This window comes from Macrotis lagotis, chromosome 2 (assembly GCF_037893015.1).
Source record: "Macrotis lagotis isolate mMagLag1 chromosome 2, bilby.v1.9.chrom.fasta, whole genome shotgun sequence".
Taxonomy (NCBI): domain Eukaryota; kingdom Metazoa; phylum Chordata; class Mammalia; order Peramelemorphia; family Peramelidae; genus Macrotis; species Macrotis lagotis.
The window spans coordinates 30489616-30514604 of NC_133659.1; the positions used below are offsets into that span (position 1 = coordinate 30489616).

The window sequence follows — 24989 nt, forward strand, 5'->3', positions numbered from 1 at the left end:
TCGGGTACCCAGAATGGGAGTCAGAATTCCCCGGGAAATCGGAGACGGAGAGCTACCCCGCACCCCACACCTTGGCGTTGGGCTCCCCCAAAGCGCCCGAGGCAAAGAGATGAAATTGACCGAAATGGAGGGAAATTGACCACGGAAATTCGTCAATTTTCTCCCATTTCAAGTCTCTGCTCCGTGTGTCTGTCTCACACAGAAGCTGCTTTCTGGGGCTGTTGGGGTTGTTTTAATCCTGAGAGGCCAGAGCCGGCCTTTGATGCTATTATTGCTGTGGACGTGATTGATAATGACTAAGAGAAGAGATGGCGATGATAATCATAACAAAACTCCCAAAGGCTGGGGGGGGGAGGCAGCTGCTGGCTTTCCCCGAGGTGCTTCCGGGGTTCCTGGGGGGCGTTTCGAGCCGCTGGGATGGGGAGGGGGGAACGCTGCCATTCTATCCTAGACCTTCTATACTTCACCTTCCCACTCTCAGTCGGGTCTCTGTGCCAGCCGCGCCCCCTCCACCCACAATCTGCCTCCCGATTGCTGAGGAAGAGAAAACCCACACTAAGAAAGACAGCCTCTCTCCAAATGAAATCCCGTGTGTGTGCGCGTGCGTGCGTGCGTGCGTGTGTATGTGTGTGTGTCTGTGTGTCTGTGTGTGTCCGTGTGTGTCTGTGTGCGTGGGCGCCGAGCCTGTGAATTTTCGACTCGTCTTATAGAATATCAGAGTTGGAAGGGTGCTTAGAGATTATCTCGCTCTACCCTTGCTAATTTTACGAGAGAAAACGGAGGCCCAGATAGAAGAATCGAGAGGAAGAACCAAGATTAGAACCCAGATCGCTCGCTTTCCCTTAAGGAATTTTGCCACTCTGTCACCTGTCTCCCTCGTTTTTTATCCATTTCATCTAAATCTCTCAAATTCTCTCAGTTTCATGGCCCTCATTTCCGCAGAGAAACTAAGGATGAGAGAAAGATGAGGTTCCATCCAACCTCTTTCCCTCTCTCGCCCCCATTCCCAGTAGCTTCAAGTCTGGAACTGAGGCATAAAAGGTACACACACACACACACACACACACACACACACACACACAAACAGCTGAGAACAGGTAGACAGGTTTGCTACCTCTTACCCCTATAATCTATGGTCCTCTGCTGTCCCAACTGAAGTTTAGAACAGTGAGATTTCAAACTCTTTGACAAAAAGAGCCTAGAATGTTTGTTCTTTCTCCCCTCCACTCCTACTCACTTCCGACTTCTAGAAATGTCAAAGGACATCATAGAAAGATAGAAGAAAAGAATTGCTTCAAAATTGGCTCTTGGAGTGTGGAATTTATAGAGTATATTGTGTTAAATAAAACATAATGTTTAGAGTCAGAAGGAGCCTTAGGCCATATCAGAACTGCAAGAGTTCTTAGAACTTAAGAATCTGTAAATGGAAAGTAGTCCAGCTGTGAGAGCTGGAAGGGAGCTTGGAACATAAAGGATTATGGTCTCTAATCTTGGAGTTGCAAAGGACCTTGGAATGTAGCTGATTAGAACATAGAAAAATTAGCACTGGAATGAACCTAAAAATCATAAATTGTTAAATGATCTAATGTTGCAGTTAGAAGGGACCTGTAGAACAGAGAACACTGGGGAAAAGGACCAAGTTGGTGGTAGGGGATAGACCATGCAAGTTAAAAGGACACTTCCTTAGAACCTATCGATATTAGAATATAGAATGTGGGCACCAGAAAGAACCTTAAAATATAGAGTACTAGGTTATAAATAAAATATTGGAGCTGGGAGGGTGCTTAGGACATACAATATTCAAACTAGTAAAGATCGTGAAATACAAAAAGTCATCATTAGAAAGATGGAAGGAAGTAAAGAAAAAATTATTTCATATTAGATTTGAATCCATAAAATGCTAAAATATCAAATATTAGAGGTGATAAGGACATTAGAATTCAGAATGTCAGAGCTACAAGGACTCTTAGAATATTGTTATGGTAGAAAACAGGAGAAATGTGGTTTCAATTTAGAATGTCGGGGCAAAGGGACCTTAGGACATAGAATGTTAGAATACACTCAAAGAGGATGAAGAAGGACTTTAGAATCCAGAATTCAGAGCTAGAAGGACCTTGGAGACTGTCTAGGCCAAGCCCCTCCATTTGCAGCTGGGCAAGCCAAGGTTTTCCTGAACTCTTTTCTGCCCCATCTCTTGCATTCATTTTGAAGAAAGCTCCTCTTTCTTTCTCCATCTTCCTACTATTGCCTAGACTACTGAGAACTGACTGATGAACTTGGGGTTCCTGAGGGCTCAGGAATGACCTCCAGAAATTTATAGCCTAAGTTTTTCTGGGGGGGGAGGGTGTAGCTGAGTCAAATCTCTATAGCCTCTATGAACTCCCGGTAGCCAGGTAGCCCCAGCTTAGGGGAGTCATATCCAGCCCCGGGAAAAGATCTTGTGTCTCCAGCATCCCAGATGACCAGAAAGAAGCCAGATTCCCCTCACTCCACTCCTCAGTCTATCATGCAGCGACTGACAAAGAAGGCCTGGCTGCAACTATTCCCCGAGCCCTTCCTTTTGGTCTGAGGTTTCATTGCTTATGAAGAAGGAACTTAAAGACCATTGATTCCTCCAATGCACCCAGTCCCTAGCACCCAACACAGCTACTGGCCCTGGACATAACTAGAACATTGACCCAGAGCAAGATGAGAAAGGACCGGTGTTTGCCCTTCGACTTGCCTCATTCTCTGTCTGTCTCTCTGTCATACACACACACACACACACACACACACACACACACACACACACACACGTACAGGAGTGTGGCACAGAGAAGTAACTTCCAATATACCCACCCACCTACCCCCTCATTTCTTCCCATTATCCCACTTGGAGATAGACTATTTTTTCGACCTATTTCCAATTAGGAAATAGGTTTCTGGAAGGTCACAGACAATGAGGAGAGGCTCCCTTTATCTCCCTGTTTGCACACATGCTGCTTGCCTGGGTAGGTGGGGGGCCGGAGTGGGGGCAGAGAAGAGAAATACTCAAACTTTCTTTATAGAGCTTTTAAGAGAACTCAGGGTAAGTAAAGAATAAAAGCACTCTGCCTCGGTGGCCTCCTCCTGAACCTCCTGGCCCATGGAAAGGAGACTCACCCCTAAGGTGAGGGTTTGCTCGTCTGCTTTTTTCATCCTCTGGGCCCTCCAACCCACTGGATCTACAGCAGCCTAGAGATGGGGTCCTATGTCTTTTTCCTAATGGGGCACTGATCCTTCCAGGGTTCCCTCTCCCCTTGATCAGCACAGAAAAGTCATAGAACAAACTCCTAGCTATATAGGAAACTGACTCTCCTTCCTGTTTCAGCAGCAGCAGTTGAACATGGCCTTGTCTGAGAGCTCTAGCTCTCTCTTTCCCTTTTCACCCTCAAAAGATATATACACAGAGTCCCATATATTCACCAATACACAAGTTCACTTTCACAGGCACAGATCTATTTATTTGTTTACTGTCACCCTCATATACAAATGTGCATAGTGTCCCATGAACACCTACTGTTACTTACATGATGCATTCATTCTCACATATATGCCTATTCTTAAGTATACACATCCTCTCACACATATATAGCCCTACAAGGTTAGCTGAACTCACAAATTTCTACATTATTTTTCAAAGTCGCCTTCTCACAGGATTTGAAACTTAGGTCTTAGGCTAGCCCTAATTTCTCCCTTGGTCCCCTGAGGACCCAGAGCAAGGCCCTCTTCACTCCTTAATAATAATTCCCTTTCCTGAGTTAGAAAAGTGCAAAGTGAATCACTTGGGATAGAAATGACAGCTCAGCTTCCCCTCAGGGGAATTTCCAACCTGGGGCTGCTACTAGCTAGTCTGTTCAGACAGAAAAATGAAAGGGAAAAAGGAGAGTCTAATTCTCTCTCTCTCTCTCTCTCTCTCTCTCTCTCTCTCTCTCTCTCTCTCTCTCTCTCTCTCTTTCTCTCTCTCTCTCCCTCTCCATCTTCCAGTGACTTGAGGAAGAAGAGGAAATGGGGAAGACTCTTCTACCCTTCAGGAAGACCTGCTACCACTACCATTCACAAATTCCAGAGGGAAAGAACAGAGAAAGAGAATCAAAAACCAGGCAGATGGGGGAGAGATGCAGGGAATAAGAGAAAATGAAACACAAAAAAGGACAGAAAGAAACAAAGAAGGCCAGAGCCAGATCGAAGGAAGGAAGCCACAGCGCCATCAAAGACCACCCACTCCCCCAGGAAAAGGTATTGTTCACTCCTAAGTTTCCCAAGAAATTCAACGAACTCTCTGGTGTATCTACCTCTCCTTCCCCAGAAAGGGCTGTGGTTTATCCTGTCCAGATCACTTCTTTCTGTCAGTCAGCTGGGCCTTAAGGGCCCAGATCTAGTACTGTCCAGTCAGTGGAGGGGTGTAGAGAAGATGGAGGTGTGGGGCCTGGCCCAGGCTGGCCCCAAGCTCCACCAGCCAGGCAGCTTAACCCAGTCAGACTTCCCAAGCACCCAGACATTTGGAATCCCGCTTCTAAAGTGCATGTGTCCTCAAGGACTCCAAAGATGGACTAGGAAGGGCCATCTCCAAATCACGACAGCCTAAACGCCTAACCTCACATTCCGTGAGCTCTCTGTATATCATTCTCAGATACCCTTTCCACTCTCAAATAAAATGAAGCTCACTCTAGACGATCCTTGGGCACCCAGAAGATGCAGGTGGCAACCCATAGCTACCCTCCCTTCCCTAGACCCTAAAACCAAACCAGCCCTTGTCTACCCACTTCAGTGCCTCCTAAGACACTAGGAGTTGGGGTTGACACAGAAGGAGAGCTGGTCGATGAGAGACAGGGTTTGCACAGACACACATGTGAAGTGATTCTTTTCAAACTAATGACTTGGCTCCAGGAACCTTTCTATTGACCAGCCCAGAGGAAAATGAGCAACTCTCCTATCCACCCCCAGGATAAAGGTGGTAGCCTTGAGGTGACCCACCTCTACCCTGGGTTCCCTAAATGAACAAATGGAAGATCTGTCTGAAATCGAAAATGAAAGCTAGAACACTGATGGGGTCAACTCAATGCATAGAGAACACTGTCAGAGCCACAAGGGAGCTCAGTGGTCAACTGAGCCAATATTAGTGTTTTACAAATAAGGAAACTGAGGCCCACAGAGCTGACCCACAGACAGAGCTGAGAGACGTTTTAGATTATAGAACACAAAGAAGTGAGATCTGGGAAGAATCTTAGAACACTGAATCGAGAATATTACGGAAGGGAAAGGGGAGACCTGAATCAACATCAAGTCCGATTCCTTCTTTTTACAGAGAAGGAACAGATCCAGAGGAGAAAGGACTTGCCCAAGATCAAACGAGGAATTAATTGAAGAGATATCCAGTTTCACTACATAACGAGATTTAGAAGAGAAAGGAAAGATCCTTCCAGGCGATAGTCATTTTCAAATGTCCAACTCGACAAGTCAGCTCTGGTCCCCCAACTCCCCCGGCCTGGGTGTCTGACTGGCAACTCCCAAGGAGGACTCCTGGGTCCCATCGATATGATTTGGAGTTTTGCTTCCGGGGGCTCAGTGATCCCGACAGCAAAAATAAATTCCTCCCCCCTCCCCCTCATTCCTGCCCCCGCCCCGCAGCCTTAACCGCGCTCCCTGGACCTGACCCGGCCTCCCTCCTTTCGCTAGCTCAGACGCGGGCCTGAGGCTGAGCGCCCAGGGACAGAGGGAGACAGATGCCGCAGCTTCAGTGAAATCCACAAACATTTATTCTTTGACACCAATTGGGGCGAGGGCAGGAGTAGGGGTCGAGCTTGGGGAGAGACCCGGCTGGAAAGCAGGGGAGGGACACAGGGCCGCGCTGAGGGATGGGACAAATTGCAGGGGTTCCCTTGCTTCCACATTTAACCATCCGAGGGGGGTCACAGATCAGCCCAGTCTATCCTCGGCCCGGCTCCCCTCTCGTGGGCCGGGCTCGCAGCGAAAGAGCAGCGAGGCCCAGGCCCCTAGGGGGATCCCAAAGCGAGAAGGTCAGGCCAGTTTCTGAACTATTTACAAACATCTTATGGGGTCGGGGAAGGGATTCCTTCAGGAGGTCCTAGAAGGAAATGGGGGGCACGGAAAGCGCTAGGCCTCGATCCCCGCCTCCCACAAACAGGAGAAAAGGAGGCTCTCCATGCCCTCCACTTCTCGAAATTCTGTTGCCTCTGGAGAAAATAAATAGGGCTGCGTGGGGTAACCAGAAAAGGGTGCTAGTGGAGAAGAGGAGGAGAGGTTGCCAGTGGGTATTTAAGATCAAGATGCACTCCCACCCTACCAGTCTGGGAGGCACAGAACTGGGTGGAGGAGAGAAAGTTGAAAAACCTAAAGCTTTTTTTTCTCAGCAAGGGGAGAGGTCATTAAAAAAAATTCCTGAATTATCCGGGTGGTTGCCACCCTTGCCCTTAGCTTTTTGTTCGCGTAGGTACGTTGCAAGAGGGCAGGGACTGAGGCGAGAGGGGGAGGCATCTCAAAAGGGACTTAAAAGTGATCGATTCTCTGCAGCCCCCACAAAAAAAAATGGAACCTTGATTTTTCTGGGCTGGGTGCTGGGGGAGGCAGGGGAAAGGAGGTAAGTACACAAGACAGACTTACGTTTCTTTAAAGGGCAACCCGGGGACAACTCCGACCTCAGAGCTGGGGGAGAGGGAGTGGGGAATGGGGGTGGAATTCTCACCGCCTGCTGGAGGCCGCGTCCGAACCGGCCACTGGGAAGCAGAGAGCAGACAATTATCCGGGGGTCCCATCCATCGGAAGCGGGCAAGCCAGATCCAAGGGGGCAAGCTCACTGGCCAAAATACCCTCTTCCCGTCGTCCCTCCCCGCTCCCGCCACCCCTACCCCCACAGGGTTTTCCGGTTGGCACGAAAAATCCGGATCTTTGCCTTTGCTCCCCGGCTCGGCGGTGGTCGAGGAAAGGGACGCCTGGCCGCCGCGCTTCGTCCTCCGGTGACAAAAAAAAAAAAAAAATGGAAGGGCTCCGGTCTCAGGCCGAAGCCGGCCTCCGCCCTTGTCCTCCCGGGCCGGGCGCTCGGCAAAGACGCGGCCAACCCGCGGGGAGGCACGGGCCGAGGAGGGCGGCGGGGGCATCGACAGCACTCCCCACGGCGAGTCTTCCTCCCTTCGGCCCCGATGGAGCGAGGCCGGGAGGGGAAGGGAAACGGGGTGCACAGGCTGCAAAGAGCCTCCCCCTTCCCCCCCTCAGTGTCTTTGGAAACGAGGAGCCCCCTAAGTCTCTCCAGGCGCGGAGTCCGTGAAGCGTCGGTTCAGAAGTGGCAGCCGCTGAGACCGGGGATCTTGCTGGCGAAGTTGGGGCCCGACTGCAGCAATGCGTCCCCGGGGTGCGAGAGGCGGATGTGGGCAGGCCCCGGGGTCAGCGCGGGCGCCGGCAGCACGGCCAGCACCTGGCCCTGGCCCCCGCTCGGGGCAGAGGCGTAGGGAGACGACGGCGACCCTCTCCCGGCGCCCGGCCCCCCGCCGCCGCCGCCGCCGCCGCCGCCGCCGCCCGAGCCGGGGCCCGGGCCGGCCGGGGGTGCCGCCCCCCCGATGATATGGTCTATGGAGAAGGAAGGCCGGCCCCCGGGGCCCGGGCCGGCCCCGGCCCCGGCCCCGGCGCCCCCGCCGCCTCCCGCACTGTCCGCCTTCAGACTGTGGAGCAGAGCCGCGGCCGCGGCGGCCGCGGGCAGGCTGGCCGCCGTCCCCGCGGCCGGGGGACTCAGCTGCGCGGGGTAGAAGGCCTTCCGGCAGCCCAGGTCGGCCCCCAGGAAGGCCGGCAGGCCGGCCGGGGTGGCGGCGAAGAGCGAGGCGGCCGCCGTCGGGGGGCCCGGGGCCGGGGCCGGGGCCGGGGCCGCGGGGGGCTGCACGGACGGCGGCGGCGGCGGAGGGGGCGCGGGCGGGGGTGCGGCCAGAGGGCACGGGGCGGTGGCGGCGGCGGCGAAGGAGAAGGCGGCGGGGTGGCCCGGGTGCGGGGCCGGGTGCGGGTGCGGGGGCTGGTGCGCGTGGTAGGCGGGCAGGGGCAGCCCGTAGCCGTAGCCGTAGGCGCCGTAGGCGGCGAAGCCGGGGAGGAAGGCGCCGGGGTCCCCTCCCCGCAGCAGCAGCTCGGGGTGCGGGTGGGCGTGCGGGTGGTGCGCGTGGGCGTGCGTGGGGGGCAGCGGCTGCCGCTTGAAGCGCTTCCTGCGCCGCAGGAAGCTGCCGTTGTCGAACATGTCGGCGGACTCGGGGTCCAGCGTCCAGTAGTTGCCCTTGCCCGGGTTGCCCGGCTCGCGGGGGATCTTGACGAAGCAGTCGTTGAGCGAGAGGTTGTGGCGGATGCTGTTCTGCCAGGCCGGGAACTTCTCCCGGTAGTAGGGGAAGCGGCCGCTGATGAACTCGCAGATCTCGCTCAGCGTCAGCCGCTTCTTGGGGCTCTGCAGGATGGCCATGGTGATGAGCGCGATGTACGAGTAGGGCGGCTTCACCAGCGGGTTCTTGGCGGCCCCCGACGGCGCCTTGTCCCCGCCGGCCGCGGCGCCCCTGGGGGCCGCGGGGGGCTCCCCGCCCGGGCCGGGCTCCGCGCCCCCCCTGGGCCCGGCCCCCCGAGGGGTGGGCGGCGGGAGGAGCCCAGGCTCGCAGTCGGAGGACTCCCCTTCCTCCTCTTCCTCTTCCTCCTCGCCTTCCTCCTCCTCCGGCCCGTAGTTGCGCGCGTCCCGGGGGGTGGCGGCGGCGCTGAGCGGCGGGTCCCCTCCTCCTCCGCCCCCGCCGCCCACCACGTCGATGTCCCCCTCGGCCTCGGACAGCGCGGCGGGAGAGCTCTCGGAGGACATGATCTCGCAGCAGCAGCCGCCTAGGGTCATGGTGCTGGCCGCCGCCGCCGCCGCCGCCTGGTCCCGGGCGGGCGGCTCTGGGACCCGCGCTCCGAGCCCGCCGCCGCCGCCGCGCTCTCTGTTCCGGCTCCGGCTCGCTGGGGCTTGGTGCGTGTGTGTTTTGCGCGCGGGGAGGGGAAGGGAGGGGAGGGGGGGAGGTGGACCAGTCGGGGGTGAGCACAGAGTGGGGGTGTCCCCCGGCTGGGAAGCGTCCCCTGGCGGCCAGGCGCAGCACTGCTCCCCCACCGCGTGCGCCCAGCCTCTCTCCAACAAGTTAGGGAGCCGCGGAGCGTGTGGGAAGCGGAGGGGGTGTCAGGGAATTAGGCGCTTGCTTCCCCCTCCTCCCCCAGCGGGGGAGGGGGATGGCGGGGAGGGGGAGGCTCTTGCAAGGGGGGGGCGGGTGTGGAAAGGTTTTCTTCCCCCCCCCCCTTCCCGCTTCCTAAGGCGGAAGAGCTGAGGGCTCCATGGGGAGGGTGGAGGGGGTGGGGAAAGCGAGGGGCGGGCAGGGAAGGCAGGACGGGTGAAGGAAGGAAGGGAAGGAGGGCAGCGACTCCGGCGGAGTCCACGCTGTGGATAAGGAGGCGAACTCTGAGGCCCTTTATATTGGGGGAGGGGAGGGTCACGTGGCTTTACTGCCTGCCGGCCGGGTGCCCACCCCACCCCGGATTCCGCGGGGATTCCTCACGCTGCTCCCCACCGACCACTCGTCTCCGCTCCCCTCCAAGGGACCCCGCAGGGCAGCGCGGATCGCCAGACTGATGGAGAACTGGACCAAAGTTGGCCAGATGCGGGCGTCCGAGGGGGGGGACGCCGCCCCGCCGCCCCCAGGAACCAGAAGGCGCAGCAGCCCGGGCCGCCCGAGCCTCCAGAACGCGAACCGCCAGCCTGGGAGAGGTAGCGAGGGGACACTAGCTGCGCCAGCCCCGCAGCTCGCTCCTGGGGTTGACTTTGCGCTTCTGCTCCTATCCCCCCCCCCAAGCGGCCCCCCCTTCCCCTCCTGGAGCCCCCAGCAGGCAGCCCGGAATGCTAGGGGGCCTTCGGATAGTCCTCCCTCCCATTCCCGTCCTGTACGGGGAGGTTCTGGGCTAGGCAGGGATGGTGCCCAGCCAAGGATTGGGAGGCCAGGCGAGCCTCCATCCTCTGTCCTCTGGCTGTGTGTGCGCGCCTGTGCGTACGTGTGTGTGTGTGTGTGTGTGTGTGTGTGTGTGTGTGTGTGTGCGCGCGTGTGCGTGTGCGTGTGTGTGTGTGCGGTTAGCTGTCTGGCTGTCTCGAATCCGGAATTCTGACCGGGTCTTCTCCTCTGATCGTGCCTGTCTTTCTTCGTGTCTCGTCCTCTTTTTGCCTTTCCCTCTCCATCCGACTTTTTCTCTCCCTGGCTCCTCCTCCTCCTCCTCCTTCCTCCTTCTATCTCTCTCTGTCTTCCTCCTGCCCCTCCCACCGAAGCCCCTCTCGCATTCTCCTTGTCCTGGGACCTCCATTCCCCGCCAAGGAACCATCAGTGTCCTTTGTCTCCAAGAGTCCCCTTGACCCACCCAAACCACGGACCAGCCGGCCTGGCCCCAGAACCGGAAAGGTTGGAGGCCGCTGGTGTTCTTTCCTCTGGGGGATCCCGTCAGCCCAGGGAGGGCACGCGCCAGAGGTGAGGAAAGGTTTGGAGTCTCCTCCTAATAGCCCTCCCTTGCCGACTCCAATGCGGACCAAAACGAAGGACCCCAGGTCCGACCTGGGCCGGCCATCCCTACAGGACCCCGTCCAGCTCTCTAGGTCCCCCGCTAGCTGCCCTTCCGCCTGAGGTGGAGACCAGGGACTGCCCTGGATTCTAGCTCCCGGTTTGGCTGGCACTCCCGCCCTGTCCCTGCGGTTCTGGAAGATGATTCCATTTGACCTGCGTTCCCCCAAACAATCCCGATGCCCAGCTGTCCAGCCAGCCAACCCCTCCTCCCCCATTAGAGCTCTCTCCCTGTGCCAGGGACCTGGAAAGAACCGTGGCCTGGAAACCAGAAGACCAGGATTAGAAACTCGGCTCTGCCACGGTTACTGGGTGACTCTGAATAAGCTCCTTCGCATCTCGGGGTCTCTGGGTCTTTCCCTCTAAAATGAAGGAACTCCCAGACCTGACAAGAATATTTATGCGATATAGGCTAAGGTTGAGGGGAGGGGCCGCGCTTTCTCCTCCCTTCTCCCTCTTCCCCGCCCCCCAATTTCGGATCTGTGTTCTGGCAAAGTGCATTCTTTTTGGAAGGGTGAGGAGGTGGCTACAGTTTGTCCCCCCTCTTCTCGATTTTTTTCTGGGCGAAGGCAGCACCACTATTCCCCGACCTTTGTCCCAACCCTATAGGGATGAGAAGGGGTATTTTTGCCATACTCAACTTCCCACACGCTCATGAATGCAGACTCTCTCCATTTCCCCCCTGGGCTCTGAAAGATGCCACTCCTCTGCTACTCTTTCCTTCTGAGAGTCCCTGTGGTGCTGGCAACTGGAAGAAACTTTAGGGACCATCTGGTCCAACGTCCTCTTTCCCAGGGAAGGAAAATGAGATGCACACAGGAAGGGATTTGCCCCAGGTCCCACAGCTGGAACCTCGAGTTCCCTTTCCTCCATTGTATCTGGGAATTCATAGACACAAGGTCTCAGAAAAGGATCACGGAACATGAAGGAGGAGGCAGAGGGAGCGACAAAGGCGGGCGGTGCAAAGGGCAAAGACTCTCTTCCCGGGGTCCCGGCTCCTAAGGGTCCCCTGGGCTTTCCTTATCCCTTACCAGTAGGCTCAAAGGGAAAATCAGCTCCTTGGTCCTGGCCGCGCAGGCCCCACCTGTTCTTAAGAGCAGGAAAAATCCTCTGGCTGCGCTGGGCCACGCCCCTCCGGCGCTCCTCAATCTCGGGGCTCCCACTTTGTCCCGGGTTCTAACGCTGGGGCCCTGGGTGGATGCTTCCTCTCTTTAGCGGAAGGAGGCTAAGCAAGGCCCTTCCTTCCACACCTCGGGTCAGAAGCCCCAGATGTTCATTTCTCCGCTCTGATTAGTCCCGGGCCCTTAGAGGTACTTAACCCCAACTTGGGGTGTGTGTGTGTGTGTGTGTGTGTGTGTGTGTGTGTGTGTGTGAGAGAGAGAGAGAGAGAGAGAGAGAGAGAGAGAGAGAGAGAGAGAGAGAGAGAAGGACAGGCAGACGGGCAGACAGACAGACAGACGGGTGGATGGATGGATGGATGGGTGTCCTATACATATCTTGACACGGCTCTGCTAGCATCCATCTGCAGAACCTCACACAGTCACCTGTGCTCACTCCGACCACAATGCCGCCCCCCTCCCCCGCAGTAGGTGCACCCAGTGGTGCACCCCTAAGCGCCCACACACACACTCAAGTCCATAGGTCGCCGCTCAGACCCCACCCACTCCCCTACAGAGACCCTCTAGCAGACATGCCCAAAGCCCACCGTGCTCACACTCACTTCTCACAACCGGCCAGGGGGGCAGACACACAGACTTGGCCAGGGTTCTTGGTGGTCTGCGGAAGATTGTCCTCTGGCAGATACCGAGCCTACCTGACGAGCCGAAGAGGAATTAGCTCCTTCGACCTGGGTCTGCCATGCCACCTTCTCCCGCTTCCCACGTTCGGAATGTGAGAAGCGGCATTGTGGATGCTGCCCAGAGGAGGCAGGACTGGGCTGGAGAACAGGTGTCCGCAAGTGCCACGCAAATGTTGGCCCCCGGCACGGCAGCTGCAGGCAAGAGGGGGGCCTCCCATTGGAGGACCCGGGAAGGGGTCCCGCAGCCCCCTCCCAGTTCCCCTCCGTGCGCTCATGAACACCCACGTCCCTCAGGCGAGCAAAGTAGGGGCGTGGGCCATGGTGGTGCTAGCAGGGAAGTGGGCCTCAGCTTTGACCAGCTGCCTGCCGGGAAAGATGGAATCCCTCCCTTCGAAGAATGCCTTGCCATTCTCAGGAAAGGGGGGGGCTTGGAATGGTGGTGCAGAGGAGCCCACCTAACTACACTCACTCTCCGGCTGCACCCACCCGGCAGTTTTCCCACCCTCTTGGCCTAGGCCTCAGGTTCCTTAGGGACTGTCGGACTGGCCCCTGCTGTTCTTGGGGTGTGTGCGGGCTGGTTCATTATTTCTTTCTCCTCCAGTCTTTTGCTCTCAGACTGTTTCTGTCTCCCCCAAAATAGGTGCGATTCTCCATCCTTGTCGCTGAAATTTATATCTGACTGGGGATGTGTTTGTGGATGAGTGTGTGTGAGTGTGAAGGAGTGAGTGTGAGCGTTGTGGATATCTGAGTGTGTGCATGGGTCTGGCTGGCCTGGCTGGTTTCTATCTCTCTTTTGGGCTGGTTCCCTCTCCTCCAGCCTTTTGCTCTCGGGCTCTGCTTCTGTCCAAGTCTGTTCCAGGCTTTCCCCTTCTCTCCAAGAAAATCGCTGTGATTCTCAATCCTTGCCGCTCACACTTAGCATGTCTGACTGGAGTGTGTGTGTCTGTGTGTGTGTGTGTGTGTGTGTGTGTGAATAAGTATGAGTACGAGTGTCTCTGTATGTGTGTTCTGTGTGTGAATGCGTAGGAGCGCGTGTCCCTTCTCTCCAGGAAAATCGGTGGGATTCTCCATCCTCGTCGCTCGACCTTCTCTTATTTGAGTGGAGTGTGAGTGCATGTTTCTGTGTTTGAGTGTGTGTGTGAAGCAGGAATGACCAAGAAGAGCCCTTAGGAATTCCACGAGAACCCTACCGGAATGACCAGGCTTTCCTGGTCACCCCAGGCACCAATAAATTGCCCTTCTTCCCAACCTGGCCATCCTGTCTCCCGGTTTCTATTCTCAGTTTCCCAGCAGCCTCGCTCTTTCCCTGATAGTGGCTCCACACAGAGTAGAGACATGTAGCAACCTTTACGAAAATCCAAAATCTTGAAACCATATCCATTTAATTGAGGTCAAAACGTTGGAGGGAGCAAGGAGAATCACAATGTTACACACACACACACACACACACACACACACACACACATCATTTTGGCAACGTCTGAGCGAGGGAAGGCAAATCTTTAGCAGCCCAAAGTGAAAACAGCGAAACCCTTGGCCCCAGCGGCAGAAAAGAGGTAGTTTTCGGTCTTTTCCCCTGGTCCCCCCCAAAAAGCAAAGTTGGAGAGCGGGGAGCTTTCGTTGTGGCCTGGAAGGGAGTGTACGATTTCGACCGCGAGTCTTCTTAGCCCTTTAGTGGCTTCCATCTCGATCTCTCAGGCGCCCCGAAGATTCTGGGCCCAGGACTGGGGAACCTGACCCCTGCTCCCTCTCTGTCCCAGCTCAGCGTCAGCCAGTAGGGGGTCTCTGGGAACGCGAGCTGGCGAGCTCCAGGGTCGACGGAGAAAGGGGGGGGGGGGGGAGAGGAGGAAAGGAAAATGGGGAGGGGAAGTGTCTCCCGCCCCCCTCCTCCCTCCCTGGCCCCCTTCCCTCCCTGCTCCCCTCCTCCTCCCCCGCTTTGATTCCCTGAAATAACAGCCGTGCGGCCCATAAAACGAAAGTGTCTGAAAGAATCCGGGGCGGAGCAGCTGCGGGCGCCCAGCGGACCACACACGCACATTCACACACATACTCACATACACACACTCGCACACACTCTCCCAAACAATCACACACATATTCAGCAAAGCGGCACACACACACATACGCCTATATGTATGCAGGCACCCCCCCACGCACACATAGACCCCAGCGGCAAACCTCCTCGGCTTGGGCCCCTTGGAAGGATGAGGCGAGCTCTCTGAAAAGGTAGGCTAGGAGAGAGGGTCGGAGGGTGGAGCTGGGGAAACAGAGGCCCTGAGGACAACCGGCCAAGGCCAGCGGGAGGGCTGAGAACTGTTCTATGCAACTGGAGCCCGGGCCCCAAACCCCGGCTCTCGGCCCTACAGGCGGGGCAGGGCAGGGCGGGGAGCTGAGGAGGGAGGAAGACTTTCCTTCTCCACCCAACGCCACATACACAATAAAATCTAGTCTCCGGGGACGAAGCTATTTTCTCAATTCCCCCAAATGGAAGCATTTTAGAAGTCCTTCGTTTTTAACCCTCCTCCCCCCCCCAAAAAAAAGAAAACACCTGGGGTTAGTGGGGCCTAGTTCCCTGAAAACTGATACCTTGCTCTCCAGGACTCGGGAAGAGAAGCTTCTCAGCACTCCCCCTCCCCTCCCCGACCAGACTCAGCCCTCCCTCCCCAGCACCTAGAGCACTGACCCCTCTTTCACGCCCTCCCCTGCCCCTAGGAGCTTCCTCTTTTACCACCCCATTTCTCGCGGGGATCCGGAAATAAACTTGATCTCTTAGAACCCCCGAACACCAAAGGACCACCAGAAATGTAGCTGGAGGTCAGAGAAGAAAGTCTGGATATTCAGGTGGCCCAAGCAGTCCTCATCTGCGTTTCCAATTGAGCCCCCAAATGCCCACTCCTATTGGCATGTGTGCACTAAGACTACATGTCCCTGATTATGCCCACGAGCTCATATGCTTGCGTGTCCCTGGAGACCTGAGCAAGAGAAGAGAAATGGAAACCCTCTAGGGCAGGCCTGTTCTGCTTTAATAGCTATTTCTGGCTACACCCAGTTGAGAGCCTGGTTCCTACCAGAGCTTTTATATTTTTGGTAAACACTTTTATTTAAAATGTAGAGTTCCAAATCCTATCCTTCTCTCTTTTCCCTTCCTTCCCCCCCTCTTCTCCCCTCCCAGAGACAGTAAATTAAATAAAAGTTATATATGTACAATTATGTAAAGCATTTCCATATTAGTCATTTTGTACCAGAAGACTCAAATAAAAGAAAAAAATGAAAATGAAAAATAGCATGCTTCAGTTTGTATTCAAGCAATAGCATTTCCTTCTCTGGAGATAGTAAGCTCCATCATTAATCCTTTGGGATTGCTTGGATCATATTGTTGAGAATAGTTAAGTCAATTCACGGTTAAATCAATACAGTACTGTTACTGTGTAAACCATTCTGGTTCTGCTCATTTCACTGTGCTTCAGTTCATATAAGTCTTCTCAGGTTTTTCTGAAATCATCCTGCCTGTCCTTTCTTATAGCACAATAACACTCCATTATAATCATATAGCACAACTTGTTTAGCCGTTTCCAATGGATGGATATTCCTTTCGTTTCCTATTCTTTTTTAGAGTTCCAAATCCTGTCCCTCTCACTTTCCCTGCCTTCCCCCCTTCTCCCCTCCCAGAGAGACAGTAAATTACATAAAGGTTATATATGTACAATTATGTTAACCATTTCTATATCAGTCACTACAAAAAGAACCAGCAGGGCTTCCATACTGGTTTGTTGAACAAACTATTGCAAGTGTAAGTGTAAAGTGTGTTTGGTCAGGACAAATCGAGGCAGGAGACTCTGTATCTTTCCCAAAGCCCCTCCAGTCTCTGCACAAACAGTGGATGCTTTATAAATGCTATTTGTGTATGTCCAGATCCAGGGAATGTGTGTGTGTGACCTCGAAGGCATCCAAGAGTACATATGTCCGTATATTATTGAACATATCAGCAACCCTCCCCTCACATTCATGCTCTGGATTGAAGGGAGGACTCAGAGGAGTCCTTTGCTTCCTTAGATACATGGGTGTTTCCAACCAACCTCCTCTCTGACCCCTTTCCCCCTTCCTCCAAAAGTCTTCCCAAGAGCCCATATACTGAGCTCCATTCTATTAATCCCCCTCATGTTGAGTGAACATTGAACATGTGGGTGGAATCCCTGTCAAACATTACAAGGTCTCCACCTAAGGGGGAATGAGAAAGAGAAAGAGAGAGACTAAGAGACAGCCAGCCAGAGACAGAGAAAGAGAAAGAGGCAGAAAGAAAGAGAGAGAGAGAAAGAGAGAGAGAATACTCATGGCAGTTGCAGCTGGACTTCTGTGTTAAATCTCTGGGTATGTAATTCATATATGCCTCTGTGTGTATTTGTGTATGTCTAGATGTGTTTCTGTTTGAGCTTGAGTGTTTGCATATTATAAACAGAAGCACCTAAAATGTATTTGTAATAAATATAGATTCTATACATGGTATGTGTATGATATATACTGTATATGGATGGGGGTGCTAAGTAGCAAAGTAGATGTAATGCCAGATCTGAAGTCAGGAAGACACCTTCCTGAGTTCAAATATGTCCTGAGATACTTACTAGCTGTGTGTCCCTGGGCAAGTCACTTCATTTGTTTGCCTCAGTTTCCTCATCTTTAAATGAGCTAGAGAAGGAAATGGCAATCCACTCCAGTATTTGAGCCAAGAAAACCTTGAATTGGTACCTAATGAGATGGACTTGACTGAACAATAACAAAATTGTGTGTGTGTGTGTGTGTGTGTGTGTGTGTGTGTGTGTGTGTGTGTGTACCTCTGTATATTCTTAGGGACATATTTGTGGATCTTCTTGGAGGATAGCAGGTAGCCTGAAAAGGGATAAAGGATTTCTCTACCACTCCCATGATAATAGCCACTACCTGTCCTTCACTATCCCTTCCCAGTAGGGTGGTAGTGCCTGGAGAGCAAAGAGCAAAGGGAGCTCTAGGCCCTGAACAACTCTGCCCCACCTGTAGTCTTTTGTTTTGGGGTAGGAGGCACCTCAGGGACAGATTTTGCCAGGGCCTTTGACAGAGGGAGGGGCTGTCCGGCCTGTCTTTGCTGAATCTCTATATTCCTAGAGAACACTGACCCCTGGAGGACACTGACCTCCTAAGGTAGAAGCAGAGCTGGGGATGGACTAAGACCAGGCATGTGACCAGAGAGGCCTGAAAGGAGGGAGGCTTCTAGTCTCAGCTCAGTCCCCTCTCAACTCCATGGCCTTAGCAGTTCCCTTCCCTTCTCTAGGACTCAGCATCCTCCTGGGGAAAATGAGGCAACTGTTGTCCAAGATTCCTTTCAGTTCTGACACTAGAATTCTGTGATGCTATCACTAAGACAAGGTATATCTGAAGAAATTTCTGTCAAATTGCAGTCTCAAATGGACACACAGGCCCATCGATTCCCCCACTCCAAAACAGAGAGAGAGAGAGAGAGAGAGAGACAGACAGACAGACAGACAGACAGACAAATGTAGGTCAAATTCAACTCAATTCCACAAACTGTTCTAAAGCACATGTGGCCTGTCCCAGGTGCTTCTCAGAGCCTCCCCTGTAAGGCTATGTTGTATCTAAATGGAATATATCTTGTATAATTTAGACACATCCATGTTGTCTCTCATTCATACAGATATGCAGAATGTAAATTCCTTGTAGGCAAGAACTGTTTTTTTTCCTTTTTGTGTGTCACACCCTATGCCTGGTCCAAGTCTGATGGTTGTCACTTCTATCTACACATCCCTACCTTTGTCGTCCTCTTTCTGCCTACACAGACCTCCCCTCCCCCACTCCCCATAGTTCAGACCCTCTTCATCTTCCCCTTGGACTGTTGCAGTTACCTCCTAATTGATGTCTTTGCTTCTAGTCTTTCCACACCAATCCATTCTCTGCTCAGAGGCTAACTTGATCTTTCCAAAATACAAATCTTGAGCAGGTAACTCCCCTGCTCAAGGAGCTTCAATGGCTCCCTACTGCCTCAGTCAGGGAGTCAGTAGCCCAAGTACAGCATTAAACTTTGCTCATACAAAAAAAGGTGAGGGGAGCAAAACAAAACAAAAATAGTCCCTGTTCTCCAAGGGCTCTCAGTCTAGTATCTGGGACTTTATGAATACTAGTGGAATAGATGACATGCTAATAATTATGTGGCAAGGAAATAATATTCAGAAGCAATGGAGCACAATGATAGTACCTCCCCTCTTTTATCATTGAGGAGGATCAGGAAAGGCTTCCTTATAGAAGGTGGGATTTGTAGCTGGGTCTTGAAGAAAGTTAGGAAAGTCCAGAATCACAGATGAGAAGGGAGAGAATTCTCAGCATGGGGTTCAGCAAATACAAATGCTCAGGGCCAAAAAGGGCAGTATTTTGTTCAAGGAAGAGCCAGGAGGTCAGTATCACTAAATTGTAGACTGAACATGGAAGGAGGTAAAATAAAGTGTAAAAAGACTGGAAAGGTTGAAGAGAGCCAGACTGTGAAGGGCTTTGTATTTCTTCAAGGACATAGTGAGTCACCTGAGTTTATTCGAAGCCAGACTTATGCTTAAAGAAAAATCACCAAGATATGGCTAAGGGAGAATGGATTGTAGTGGGAAGAGATTTGGAGCAGTCAAACCCTGCAGAAGACCTTGCAATAGGCCAGGTGTAAGGTAATGAGGGTCTGCCCTAGATCAGTGGCAGAATAAATAGGGGAACCCAGAATACAAATTCCTCAGTTTGGCATTTAAAATTCATCCTGGGGCAACTAGGTGGTATAGTGAATAGGGCATCAGTTCTAAAGTCAGGAGGACCTGACTTGAAATGTAACCTCAGATACTTATTGAGTGTGTGACCTTGGACAAGTCACTTAATTCTCTTTGCCTCAAAAAAAAATTCACACTAATCTGGCTTCTGCCTCCACCTTTCCCACCTCATTTCACACAATTCTCCCTCATACATTTCACATTTCCATTTAAATCAACCTATTTGCTGTTTCTCAACAAATATTTAATCTAATTTTTCTGCTTCTGTTGCTGCATATGTCAGTGTTGTTAAAGTTGTGGTTGGTGGTTTATTTTTTCAGTTGTATCTGACCCCATTTGGGGTTTTCTTGGCAAAGACATTGGAGTGGTTTGCCATTTCATTCTCCAACTCATTTTACAGATAACAAAACTGAGACAAATGTGGTAAAGTGACTTGACCAGAGTTACACACCTAGTGTCTGAGGTCAGATTTGAACTCAGAAAGGCAAGTCTTTTTGACTTCCTGACTTCACTATGCTCTGTGGAGCCAACTAACTGCCCATATAAAAAGGAGTGTCTCTCTGTCTTGGAGAATCCTTCTTTCAAGGCCCCACTCCTAGATCACGTCCCTCAAAAGCCTTTACAAGGAGTTGCTATGCTCTCACCGTCCTCAAAACATTCCCTATATACTTTCCTATTTATTTTTTTTTTGCATCATTCAGTGGAATGTAAGCTCTTTGAGGAAAAGATTTGCTTTCATCCTTACCTTGCCATTCCCAACACCTAGGAATGATTGCTAACTTTTTTCTAGTGCCAGCTGTGAACTAGGAACCATGATAATTACTTTACAGATATCTCATTTGATCCTCACAACAGCACTGAGAGGTAGGTGCTATTATTATTCCCATTTACAATTGAAGAAACTGAGGCAGACAGTTTAAGTGACTTGCCCAAGATCACATACCTATGAAGCATCCAAGGTCCGATCTGAATTCAGGTTTTCCTGAATCCAGGTCCAGCAGTCTGACCCATCCACCACCTAGAACAGGAAATGTTTATTGAATTTAAAGGATTTCTAGTGAGCAACAATGATGATGAAGCATTTATTAGGAATTTACTATGTTCTAAGCATTCTGCTAGAAGGAGGATAATGAATGAAAGTATGGGTAAATGACTGGAAGAGTGAATGGGAAATGGATAGATGCTGGGCACAGCTGAAGAGGTACAATGGACAGAATACTGTACCTGAATTCAAATTCAGTCTCAGAGAGATATTCACTAGCTGTGTGAGTCTGGGTGAGTTACCTAACCCCAACTGAAAATAAAAACAAAACAAGGAAATTGAGAGAGAGAGAGAGAGAGAGAGAGAGAGAGAGAGAGAGAGAGGAAAAGAGAAAGAAAAAGAAAGAAAATATGGATAGAGGATGGATGATTGAATAATGAATAGGTAAATGAAAGAACAAGAAGAAGAGAGATGGCATAGTAGAAATGGGCATTTGACTTGAAATCAGGAGATATCTGGGCTTGAATCTTACCTCCAACTTTAGCAATGTGACCTTGGGCCTGTCATTTAATCTCTCTGAACCTCAGTTTCATCACCCATAAAGTTGGCACAATAATACTTAAGTTTACTATGAAAATCAAATCAAGTAATTGCGTAACATTCTTTGGAACTATATTCTCCAAATGTCAGATATTATTATAATAGATGGATGATGGATAGTAAAGGGATGGAAGCTAGTGAAAGAGTGATGGATGGAAGGATAAAGAGATAAACGAATGGATGAATTGATGATAACAGGTAGAATATTGAATGATGGCAGGTGGCTGTCAGGATAAATGTTTTGGTATAAGTTACTTCTAACATATCCCTGTACTCCCAAGTTGTGGATTTTCACGGACAGGACTCAGTCTTAGAAATCATGTCTCTTCGAGTCATTTTGCACAAATCCAGTTTTTGTGCCATGGATAGCTGGGTAGCTAAGTTTATAGAGTACGGGCCTGGAGTCAAAAAGACTAATCTTCCTGAGTTCAAATCTGACCTGAGGCACTAATTAGTTATGTGACCCTGGGCAAGTCATTCAGTTTCCTTATCTGTAAAAATGAGCTAGAGAAGGAAACAGTCAACCACTCCAGTATCTCTGCCAAGAAACCCCAAATAGGGTCATGAAGAATCGGACATTAGTGAACAATGGTAAACTTAAAACAAAGTTTTTTCCAGAAATCTCAAAATATAACTTGCATCTACTTCTCCACTGATATGAGTAAGAACATACCAAGTATAAGTATTCAAGGTAAACAAAAAATTAGTGGGGGTGGGGTTCTTAGAATATTGAATATAGAATTTCAGAACTGGGAGAACTCTTAGAACATGAAATGTCAGAAGTAGGAAAACCCTGGAATATCAAATGGCAAAGCTGGGAGAGATCTTTGAGCACTTCTTGTTCATTTTTAACTTTAAAAATAAAGAAATTGATGTTCTAGACAGTTTTCGAATAAAGAAATTATAGTGTTATATAATTATATGAAAAAAGCTCCAACTCATTACTGATTAGAGAAATGCAAATTAAAATTACTAAGAGGTACCACCTCACACCTATTAGATTGGTTAAGATGTTGAAAAGGGAAAATGATCAATGTTAGAGAGTTTGTGGGAGGAGTGGGACATTAATGCATTGTCCGTAGAGTTGTGAACTGATCCAACCACTCTGGAGAGCAATATGAAACTATGCCCAAAGAGCAATAAAACTGATCACACCATTTGACACAGCAATACCAATACTAGGCCTATAGCCAGAAGAAATCATAAAAAATGGGGAAAAGTTCCACATGTTCCAAAATATTCATAAGTAGCTCTTCTTATGGTGGCAAAGAATTGAAAACTGAGGGGATGCCCAACAGTGGGGGAATGACTGAACAAGTCATGGTATATGAATGTTATGGAGGACTATAGGAAACCATGAATGGTCAGACTCTATAAAAGCATGGAATGAATTCAGGAACTGATGCTGAGTGAAGGGAGCAGAACCAAGAGAACACTGCACACATTAACATTCTGAGTTGATCAGCCTTGATGGATGCAGCTCCTCTCAGCAGATTCTAGGGCTAGGACAACCCTGGGAGGCCTATTGTGGGCAATACTATCCACATGCAAAGGAAGAAAAACAAAACTAAACAAACGAAAGCCTCACAGAAACCCAATGAACACATTCACTTTTTTAAAAATTTCTCTTATGCAGTTCTTTCCTATCTAATGGTTTTCTTTCCCCCCCCTTAATCCTAATTCCTTGTACAGAAAATAACTAATCTGTAAATATATTATCACAAATATATATATATATATATATATATATATATATATATATATATATATATATATATATATATATATATATATATATATATAAAATATTCACCAGCTTGTTCACCAATGAAGGGAGGGGAGTGGGAAGGGAGGGTGGAAGGAAATTATGTAACTTAAAAATCTGCATATGCATATGCATGAATGCTGGAAAAACTTTCATAAAATTGGGGAAATAAATATCAAATAAAAAAAAAGAAACAGGTTCTGAGAGGGAATTAGCTTATCCAAAGTTATAGAATGAGTGGGTGAAGAACCAAGATCAAAAGTCAAGCTTCCTGCCTCAGGTAGTGCCTTTTCTATTGTTTCTGGGTATATGGAGAACAAGGGTTGTCAATGTTCCTTCATGATGGCTTTGAGATTTTGTCATTGTTATTTGGTCACTAATGTCTTGCTGACTGTGGGTTAGATGATATTTCCTCTTGTACCAGACACCAGACAGAAGAGGCCAAAACATCTGTGGGAAAAGTGAAGAAGAGAAAAAATTTCACCCCATTGTCCAGATGTTTCTAAAAATCCAGCTGGTTGGTGTCAAGTAGGCAGAACATCCAGATGACAGCCTTGGTATGTCACTTTTCACCCAGCTGTTTGGCTTCCTGTCCATCCATCAATTGCCAAGTTTCACAGAGTTAGATTCCTTTGCAGCAACAAGGAACGGTAAAAATGAAGGTCTATTCTCTCTCTCTCTCTCTCTATCTATCTATCTATCTATCTACCTATCTATCTATCTCCCTCCTCTGTATGTGTGTGTGTGTCTTTGTCTCTCTGTCTCTCTGTACATATCTCTCTCTCTTCAAATGTTAATTGGGGAACAAAAAATGAACATATCCAGCACAGTTAAAATATAATAAAGTGCTAAGTCCATTGACTCATTGTAATCTCAGTTTATGAGAGGGAGAAGAGGATGAGAGCTTAAGTGGTTAGTGATTTTTCCTAGATGTTACTGGTTTGAACTGGGTAGGATTTAGATATGAGGGGAGAGACCATCTCTGTTGAACAAAAGATAGAAGGATCTTAAATAAAATATAGAAGGGGTGGCTAGGTGGCATAGTGGATAAAGCACCGGCCTTGGAGTCGGGAGTACCTGAGTTCAAATCCGGTCTCAGACACTTAATAATGACCTAGCTGTGTGGCCTTGGGCAGTTAACCCAATTGCCTTGCCAAAAAAAGAGTAGAGAAGGAAATACCTCAATAAAATTAGAGTTTCCTAAACAATTCACTCTTTTTTTTTATTTTCTAAGGCAATGGGGTTAAGTGGTTTGCCCAAGGCCACAAGGTTAGGTCATTAAGTGTCTGAGGTCAAATTTGAACTCAGGTCCTCCTGACTCCAAGGCCAGTACTCTATCCACTGCGCCACCTAGCGGCCCCCTAACAATTCACTCTTGAGGATTGTTATTTACCTTTTGCTTTTGTGTGTCTTCCAGAGTTCAGCAATAGGAGAATTTCTCCTCCATCCCAAACCAGAAACAGAATGGGAATTGCAAAAGAAACATGTGGCCATAGAAAGCACGTGCTTGAGTGAAGTCTAAAAATTCAAGGATATTGTTTCTTGATCTCCAACCTTCTATGTAGAGGAATTTTCCAGACAGAATGATCATAGCAAATAGCTTTCCAGAAAAGAAAGGAGATTTCTCAGGCGGTATCAATTTTGAGAATTGTAACTAAGAAGATCAAGTTCAAAAGTTTCTAAGTTTGAGATTTCTAAGCATTAGTCTTTCTATAGAGAGTAAATTAATCTATCATTTAGTTCCTTTAAAGAATGAAGGGAGTGGGGCAGCTAGGTGGCATAATGGATAGAGCACCGGCCCTGGAGTCAGGAGGACCTGAGTTCAAATCCAGCCTCAGACACTTAATAATGACCTAGCTGTGTGGCCTTGGGCAAGTCACTTAACCCCATTGCCTTGCAAAAAAAAAAACCTAAAAAACAAAATGAAGGGAGTGCATGTGGTTCCTGAATGGCATCCTACTTGGAAGACAAGATTAGGAAAATGTTACTGCTCTGTCTAAAAGACCACCTAGCCTTGGAAATCAGCTGAGTCACTAGCTGGAGACAGTGGAGACTACAGAGAGGCAATAGTCATTACTATCCATTAAAGAAGTGACTGGTAGTAACTAGTGTAATGGTATCTAGCTGAGAGTAGTAAGTAAGGTCATTGTAACAGGGGCCTCCATAAAGGCACCAGGGTGAAGACAGAGCATGTCAAGACAATGATCCGTCATCAGAGGACACTAGAAATTTCTCCTATAGTGGTGTCCTAACCAACACTGTTTTAGAGAACTGGAAACTTCTGAGCAAAGACAAAAAGAGACTCAAGTGTTGCTGACAGCCCATTCTTATCCTGGAGGAGTAGAAGGGAAATAGGGTTTACATGTCCAATTAATAAGTATCTATTAGACAACAGTTACAAGTCCAAAGTGTGCTAGGAATTGAGGGGCCAAAGACAAAA

The 24989-nt window shown here is 50.2% G+C and overlaps 1 protein-coding gene across 1 annotated transcript; it reads right to left on the minus strand.

Moving 5' to 3' along the window:
• Positions 1-7267: 7267 nt before the first annotated feature.
• Positions 7268-8878, minus strand: FOXD2 (forkhead box D2). The gene has a single exon (XM_074220330.1). The coding sequence runs from the start codon at positions 8876-8878 to the stop codon at positions 7313-7315; it is 1566 nt and encodes a 521-aa protein (XP_074076431.1). The 3' UTR covers positions 7268-7312.
• Positions 8879-24989: the final 16111 nt, after the last annotated feature.

Coding starts and splice junctions, on each gene's coding strand:
- FOXD2 (XM_074220330.1), bottom strand. CDS start 8,878: ATGACCCTAGGCGGCTGCTGCTGCGAGATCATGTCCTCCGAGAGCTCT.